The 8867-nt window shown below is 36.0% G+C and overlaps 1 protein-coding gene across 1 annotated transcript; it reads left to right on the plus strand.

The window, feature by feature from the left end:
• The first annotated feature begins 1072 nt into the window (after window positions 1-1072).
• LOC148848405 (small ribosomal subunit protein uS4y-like) lies at window positions 1073-5931 on the plus strand. Its single transcript, XM_088951921.1, has 3 exons — window positions 1073-1166; window positions 1520-1901; window positions 5583-5931. The coding sequence occupies exons 1-3, from the start codon at window positions 1139-1141 to the stop codon at window positions 5764-5766; spliced, it is 594 nt and encodes a 197-aa protein (XP_088808047.1). The 5' UTR covers window positions 1073-1138; the 3' UTR covers window positions 5767-5931.
• The last annotated feature ends 2936 nt before the right edge of the window (window positions 5932-8867 follow it).

The raw sequence follows: 8867 nt of genomic DNA on the forward strand, positions 1-8867 counted from the left end.
AAGTACATGGTACTAATCACGATTTTTCCTTTATTAATTAATTAAATAAATTAAATATTTAATTATAATTTTAGGTAACTTAATTAGACCCTAAATTAATTTACTTAGGCTGAATTTGGAAGGAGTACAAATGCAAATGCAAATATGTACACTACAAATACATACAAAATACAAGGTTTTGCACTCTAGTACTCCTTCTAAATCCAGCCTAATTAACTTTTATGGTGTTTGGAAGTGTGGGTGCTTTTTGGGACCAATTTTCAAGAAAAAAAACGCCTATGCTTCCAAGATCCAATTTTCACACATACACAAAAAAAAAAAAAAACGTTTTTGCCATGTAGGCAGTGAGCAACACTATGATATTTGGTAAGGTGATTTTCATCACCGTTTTTCATTTATGCGCTAGCAGGTAAGCACCACATAGGATACACATCAATCAACCATTGGGGGAAACGGTTTACTGATGCATGAAAATGCCAAATTTGACGTTTCATGCATCGGTGGGTCTTGATTTTCGAGGCATGCCCAATTTTTTAATAATCAACTGAACCAAACAATAAAATACATAGGCATTTGTTGAAACGCCTATATGAATCCGACATAACACCATTTTTTTAAAAACCGCCATGGTTCCAAACATCCCCTTTATTAAAGTGATCCTGTTCAAAATTTTAGGGTTAGAAGTGGACTTTTTTCAAACTTCAAAATTGCCACATAACATCGTGAAGCGGATCCGTTATAAATGGCTTGTTTACCAAAATTTGGGATCGAAAATGGTTTTTTTTATTCTTAGGATGAAATCAGACTTTTCGCAAAATCCAGGAATTATGAGAGCTAAAAATCCCAATAAATTAGATCCAGATCAAATCCGATCCTAGAAGCCGAGTCCGATCCCTATTACTAGCCCTACACCTATTGATTGGGTTCGGCCTTCGGGAGTTCGGATAAACTAGGCCAAGTTATACAAGGCATGGTCCGGATCATCCGGTCTGATCCGGTTTCAATAATCAATATACCAAAGTTTGACCCTAAAGCTAGGAATATATATTGCTTCTGAGTTCCTCCCTGCTTTCTCTTCCAGTTCCTTGTTGCTCCTCCCTCCACAATATCAACCCAGAAGGGAAAAGCGTAGGGAGCAATGGTGCACGTCAGTTTCTACAGAAATTGTAAAACTCTAACTCTGCTTCTTGTATCTCGATCTCTTTGGGCTTATTTGAAGATCTTTTTCCCCACTCCCCATTTTCCCCCCTTGGTCGGTGTTCCCCATTTTGTTGTTGGTTTTTATTTTTTTCATGATTGTTCTGTAATCCCCATTTTGTAAGATTTCGATATCCATAGTTACTTATTTTTTGCGCTTTTAATCTAATTTTCTTTTCTTTTTGGCAAAAAACTTCTAATTACTACAGAAAGGGTTAGACTTTATAGGGTTTACTTGATCTGTACTCGCTGTTCCGGCATTCTCTTATCGCAATTGTTGAATTTTGGTTGAAAATAAACCCTAGTACTGGGATCGTTTCAGATGGGAAGACTTTCAAGAAGCCTCGTCGTCCGTACGAGAAGGAGCGTTTGGACGCTGAGCTGAAGCTTGTTGGAGAGTACGGGCTTCGATGTAAGAGGGAGTTGTGGAGGGTTCAGTATGCACTGAGCCGCATCCGTAATAACGCCAGGATGCTTCTAACTCTCGACGAGAAGAACCCCCGCCGGATCTTTGAGGGTGAAGCCCTTCTTCGTAGGATGAACAGATATGGGCTTTTGGATGAGAGCCAGAACAAGCTCGATTATGTATTGGCCCTGACTGTTGAGAACTTCCTTGAGCGCCGTCTTCAGACGCTTGTGTTCAAGTCGGGTATGGCCAAGTCGATCCACCACGCCCGGGTGCTCATCAGGCAGAGGCATATCAGGTATGAAGCGCATTTAACATTTTAACGGGAGGAAACCATATTTCCCCAGTTTATCTTCTTTGGTTCTGCTATGGTTGTTTGTTGCTTTCCCTTTATTGGTTATCGCTTATGTGGCTTATTACATGTTTTCAGTAGTTTTAAGGAGCATATTTTGCAAGGGGAGTCTTTTGTGTTATGACGTATCATTTATGCATTTGTAGGGTATGAACATGCAGACTACTAGTCTACTAAACTAAATTGATTGTTGATGGTAGGTTCTTGCATGTCAACCAATTTTGTTACTTCTTCTTCAGCCCCTTCTTTTTCTTATTCCTTTTTGTTTGCTTTGCTTCAATCTGAAGTGTGGATGATATAGTTTGCCATTTAGTTTGATTTCATAGGACTTGGGTCATTTGCTTGTAAAGCATCTTGACATTCAATAATTCAATCCAATGTTTATTGTTTCTATATTTGAATATATGTCTGTGTGCATATAACACCCACATGGAGACTTATTAATGTCATGTTTGATGATTAAGTGATTGTTAAAAGAAGTACTTGTTGCACAGGTACTTTTTAGAAGTACTTATTTTAAGTTTTAACAATCACTTAAGGCTGTTTGGTGACCCACTTGCCAAATCACTTATTATGTTTTTAAGCACTTTGAGGTGGGGATGTTTGGTAAGCTACTTTCCCCATAAGTGCTTATATTAATACAAATGACAATTTTAGCCCTCACTTCGCTCATACATATATACAAGTCCAAAGGAAGGTGCCGGTTGACAGTTGACGGTCACTCCCAAGGAAGGTGCCGCTGCTGGTATGCTCGACCCTGTTCGAGTGAGGAAGAAGGGGGTTTATTGGAGAGACGGGGGTATTCTGGGTATTTATGTAAAGAGTGACGAATTTACCTCATGAAGATAGGGTGAAGGTGAACTTGCTGAAGCTTTTGGTGCACCAACAATGATGCTATATCCTTATCATCGTGTGGTCATTTGGCATGTTTAAGCACAATAGGACCTCATTGTGTAGCAGAAATCAGTATCCCAATATTATCTGGAAAATTAAAAAGGTAATTTGGATTTTGGAGGCTGTTCTTCCTAAACAAGAGGTGCAATACAAGTTAGAGTATGTGGATGATGTCAACTGTCAACTGTATTGTTGTAAATGATATTCTAGGTAGCATATTTTCACATTGCCTAGTAACCTCTAATATTTATTGGAAATGGTAGGAAAACATTCTTCTGTAGGACATGATTTGTAATACTTAATTCCTTGTATAATAGGGCTGTGATTTGTTGTAGATTAATGTAAGCTTATTTTGTCAAAAAGGTTATTACATAATCTTTCTAAATTATGTAATAAAGCCTTTTATAGTTTATTCTGAAAAATGTTTGTACTAGGAACTGTTTATTAGATCAATTGAGGTTGTCTACAATTTTCCTTTTTCAAAAAAAAAAAAAAAAGAATAAAAAGAAAAAGATTGTATGCAATTACTTGGTGCTGAAACTTCAAAGTGTTTGATTTGGCTTTTTATTCTTCTTTATTTTTCATCAAACGTTTGAACTGTGGGATCGATAAGAGAAGCTTCTTTTCTGTTAAATGTTTTTGTACTAATTTAAGATTATATATATTCTATTCTATGAAAAATATATCATAAGTTATTATGTTTGTTCCCCCTTGTTGATAAGTATAAACCAGCAATTCCAACAGGTCATGGTATTGAATTTTTTAGGTGTCTTTAAATCTTATAACCTCTAATTTATAAAGCACTTCCAAAAAGATTTGGTTATTAAATCACCGATGTTAAATTTTCTTTGATCAGAACAAGTTTAAAGGAATTTATTAATCAAGATGACTTAGAACATATTCAAACAGTAGCTAATTAGGTTGCTGAAATGGACCTAATCAAGTTGGAATCAAACTAGATGGATGAGCTTGCAATGTAGGGAAAGGTTGTGCCAAAACAAGGAAAAGAAGAACAAAATTTAAGGCAAATGACAGATTGAACTAATATTAATTTAACATCAATAAAACACCTGCTGTAAGGATAAATAATAGCCTAATGGTGTCAGCAGACTCAGCACAATTAGGTTTGTTTAGGAGTCAGCACATAGAGATGGAGTCGGGCAATGGACCCATAAATGACATATATAGAGGAAAATCAAATTCCTTTAAAGATCTACAACATATTTATCTTCGTAAAAGATGTAACTAAGCAAGGAAACAATTGCTAACAAAGTAAAGGAATTGAAATGTAAAATATTTTCTCAACTTCTATCAAATCCTTGATTGATATGATGTCAACTTAATATCCATGGGCCCCACTTGAGGTAGCCAAATCTGCTAGAATGGTTTGAGTTCATAGGCTGTCTTGTGTGTGACTGCAAGTATAGGTTGTCAGGCCCATGGTTTTAGGCATTCTTTTTAGCCCATGTGTTCTCTCTATCACAAAATCAGTGATAATTATACAAACTGGAATACTGAAAAGAGAAACGTAGTATAAAGTATAACCTTACAAAACCAGCCAGCTCACTATTTAGTGACACCGGTGGTTATATAAAACCAGGACCAGTTCACTAATTCTTTGGTTAAACTGGCCAGTTAGCTGTTTTTGACAAGTTTTTAATGAATTCTGGTTCGTAGGGCATGACCAAACCAGCCAGCGGCCCAGGTCACAGTTTGGCTGGTCCGGTCCAGTTTCCAGAACACTGGTTTGGAGATGTATTGGAATGTTGCAGTTTTGACAAGATGTCAACCAAGAACCATCCACTTCTAGAAATTTATATTGTGGTTGGGATACTAGAAATTTATATTGGGGTTGTTGATTTGCTAATAATGATTTTAATGAGTGGTGGAATGGTAGGGTATACTAGAAATTTATATTGGGGTTGTTCATTTGATAATAATGATTTTAAAGAGTGGTGGGAAATGCCTTGATGATTTTAATTCCCACTTACATGGATTGCATTAAGCTTGTTTATTGTTTATGGTGTTCCCTTGTGCACTCCATTTCAGTAAACTTAAGGATTAGATTGGTATAATGGATATATTCAGGCACTAACAAGGACCAAAATTTTGTAATATATCAGCCAATACATTGTATTGGTAGGTCACTAATACACGGAATCTTTAGTGTTTCAGAACCCTATTTCATGGGGTAGACAGTCCTTACACTGACGCCCATGAATAGGTTTAAAAAAACTAGAAAAACATATAGCATGCTGTTACAAAGTCTGATATGCCCCATCTGGCATATTGGATTGTATTGATACTTTTAACCTTGGGTGCTAATTTGTTCAAAAGGAAGTTTTTTCCGGGTATAGCAATTACCTTTGATGAGATTTCTCTAGTTAGTGAGCTTCTAACTAGGTAAATTAGACCTTTGACGTGATTTCTAGGTAAATGAGACCTTCCTTCAGAAGCTAGAACATGTGTACTGGTGTTGGCTTCTGCTTGGGCTTTGGTACAACATTACTTCGTTGTACATTCATAATGCTTGTGTATCAAGTCTGAGAGACCTTGCTTTTCTTACTATATGCCATTGTTCACGAGTGATTTCAAGATGTGTAGCTAACCTTGTTCTTGCTCTTAATTCAAATTGCCAAAGTGTAGCCTAAATAGCAGAAGTTATGGTCAATGCTCTGAGATACATTTTGCTAAATAAGAAATGTTGAAATGGTTTTTCTCCTTAATTGACAGGGTCGGGAGGCAAGTAGTTAATATTCCATCATTCATGGTGAGAGTGGACTCTCAGAAGCACATTGATTTCTCGCTCACCAGTCCCCTTGGAGGTGGTCGCCCTGGAAGAGTGAAGCGAAAGAACCAGAAGGCAGCTGCGAAGAAGGCTGCTGGTGGTGATGGAGATGAGGAGGATGAAGATTGAGAACTAAGCTTTAATACTTTGTCGTGATAGTAATAGAGACTGAGTAATTTTTGGTTGCTATATTTCCTTTTATGTAATAGTGGTGATGGAGACGAGGAAGATGATGATTGAGAACTAAAGTTTTAGTGCTTTTGTAGTGATAATAATAGTAGGGATTATGAGTAATTTCTGATTGGTATATTTTTTTTTTTGGTAAAAAGGGATCAGTGGCTTTCAATATATTTGGGGGGTGGGGGGTGGTTACATCAATTTATAGTAAACTGCTTTGACAGCCAAGAGGGGCGAGGCTTTCAATATATTTTTTTCCCATGTTTAGAAGAGTTAGCAGTCTTGATGTATGGTTAAACATACACTGGTCAAAACAAGAAGTTTAATATCCGAACGTATTCCACTAGCAGCCTGGTTTAAAAATAATCTTGCCCTCTCTAATCTTTGCCACCTCGACAGAGCCCACCATGATTGCTCTGCTTTCGGCATCCATGACTGGAACCTGGAATACAGAAGTCTTTTTTATTGGCTGCCAACAATAAATTACCAGTATGGTCCCTGTCCTGATAGCACAAGCTACAGAAACTTCAATAGAAGAAGGATTATAAGCCGCATCACAATTGCACTTTAACAATCCCTGAGGGGTCTTCCAAGCACTCTGATGCTGATCAGAAGTAGAAAGGGTAGGAGAAGCTTGTGGGAAAAGTTCCTGAAGTAATCTCAGACAGTCAGACTTTTGTTTAGCAAAACATGGAGGACAATCCATCTTGACTGATCCTCATTGGACCCACTCGTTGAAGTAAACCAACTCCTCACCCGGTCATCAAAAAGACTGAACATGAATGTCCCTTGATCTGATGTTTAAAAGGGCTTTCTAGCCAGGTTGCCCGACCAAGGTCTTGTTCTAAAATCATATAGACAACCGACTCGCTAGCAGCACTACAATGGGAGCATAATTCATTAGAAGAAAAATGTTTCTGAAACAGCCTTTGCTTGACTACAATTGCTTGGTGACAGCTTGTCTAAGGCTTCCTTCATTTTGCGGATTCTAGTGAGGGAGAAAGTCAGTCAATGCGACTGTGATTCTTATTGACTGACTCTCCTATATTCTTTTTGAGGATTTAGGTGGGATCCACAGTAAAAAATTTTTCCTTGGGTATCAGTTATCCAGAGAAGTGTCACCCTTCTTGCACTTGAGAAGGTTAACTTTCCGAGTGGAAAGTAAATGCACAAAATGCTGTCAAAAATACCCATTAAAACAATATAATCCTAAAAAAAGGACTTGAGTCCAAGGGTAAAAATCAAGGTTATTAAAATCGAATCGGACAACGAACCAGTCAGGTGTCCAGTTCCTGGGTCGAATGGTCTGATCATTTGCACCGAACGGATTATCCCTTTTGACAAAAAAAATAATAATAATAAAAAACTGCTAAAACCATTGGACAGGTCAACTGTTTTCTGACCAAATCAATGATTTTTGGCGAAATAATTTTTTTGGGGTAAAACAGAACTGATCACCTAACTGATTCCCAATTTTTCTAGTCGGACCGTCTGATTTTGAAAATCATGATAAAAATGACAAAAGATAGAAAAATTAATCACTTATCTGGAAAAGTGGGTGAGGTAAAAAAAAAAAAAAAACATAGGTAAGTGCATCATACATGCCATTTTCTTTAGTCACCACCCATGAAGGTATGTTCAATCTGTAACTCCTTTGCCAAGTTATCAAGGGTATCAGGAAAATTATGGACATAATTGTGCCATTTTTAAATTCCATATTTCCGCAAACATTTCTACAGTTAAAAGCTTAGACTTCATAAATAAAACCTGTAATATGAGTACTAAACCCTTCTCTAAGGTGAGAACCTATGAACTCTTTCACACACATCATGATATTCAAAAAGTTTTTGCAAAGAAAAAAAAAACACTTGCTAATGAATTGACGCCAACAAATAAAGAGAAGTGATCAGTAGACATAAGAATGAGAAGTCATTAATAGTATAACACAAACCAGATGGTAGGTTTAATAGGGGAAAATGAGCCAAAGTAGGGAAAAAAAAAACAAAAGAACATATAAACGACTACCATTTGCACATAAAACCTGCCCAAACCGAGGAGATTACGAGAATGTAGAAGAGACTTGGGCAATGAAATTATGTACTTAAAGTAGGAACAATATAAGCCAAGGATAAATCATGCAAAATAAAACATTTATCACATACAAACCATTGAACTGCAATAGCACTTAAAAAACCTCAATAAAAATAAGGGAAAAGGGCATAAATGTCTAATGCATTTCAATTATTTAAAAATGTCAATTACCCCCACCCTATGCAACAATGCCCGCCTGTGAATTAGCATCAATTCCAAGCTGGCACCTACCTCAATTGTACTTCAGGCCTATGAATTCTGACCTTGGGTTGAACCGTCATTCTCCCAAATACGTGTTTATTTTAAAATTAATGGCTTATTTTTTAAGCCCAAATTTCCATTTTTTAAGTGCTTATACAATAAGCACTTATTCAATTTTTTTCTTCCAAAAATATCCCTAGTTGAATTTTAAAATACCACTTATAAAATTATCCCTAATTAAATTTTATAAAAGTACTTTTATGAAAACACCTTTAAGAAAGTACTTTTACGAAACCACATTTACGAAAGTATTTCTGTGAAATAGCTTTATAAAAGTATTTTTTATAAAAATGCTTTTTAAAAGTGTTTTTATAAAAGTAATTTAATAAAAGTGCTTTTATAAAAGTAATTTAATAAAAGTGCTTTCAAAGGATATATTTGGAAATTTGAAAGAAAATGAAAGACAAAATAGTCACAAATGCTTAATTTAAAAAAATTAGGTGTCAGATGCAAATAAGTACTTATTCGAATAATAACTTGTTTTTAAACATTTATTCAATAAGCATTTTTTTTAACTTAAGCACTCCCAAACCTGGCCTAATCATATCTGCTTAGGTGTTAGATGCAATAAGCACTTTGTTTCATTTATGTATTTACTTTATACACATCTGCTTAGTTAGATGACAGTTCAGTCATCGTGGTTGATTACATAGTTTAGCTAAGGCGATGGTTTATTAAAATGACAAATGGATCTAAGCTGG

The sequence above is a fragment of the Nelumbo lutea genome, chromosome 6, assembly GCF_056320005.1.
Source record: "Nelumbo lutea isolate HS-2025 chromosome 6, American lotus-T2T, whole genome shotgun sequence".
NCBI lineage: Eukaryota > Viridiplantae > Streptophyta > Magnoliopsida > Proteales > Nelumbonaceae > Nelumbo > Nelumbo lutea.

What these genes read in the sequence shown, in the direction of transcription:
- LOC148848405 (XM_088951921.1), top strand. Translation starts at nt 1,139, where the DNA reads ATGGTGCACGTCAGTTTCTACAGAAATT. An exon ending in CGTCAGTTTCTACAGAAATT is followed by an intron (nt 1,167 to 1,519) that starts GTAAAACTCTAA and finishes GGATCGTTTCAG; the next exon opens with ATGGGAAGACTTTCAAGAAG. An exon ending in ATCAGGCAGAGGCATATCAG is followed by an intron (nt 1,902 to 5,582) that starts GTATGAAGCGCA and finishes CTTAATTGACAG; the next exon opens with GGTCGGGAGGCAAGTAGTTA.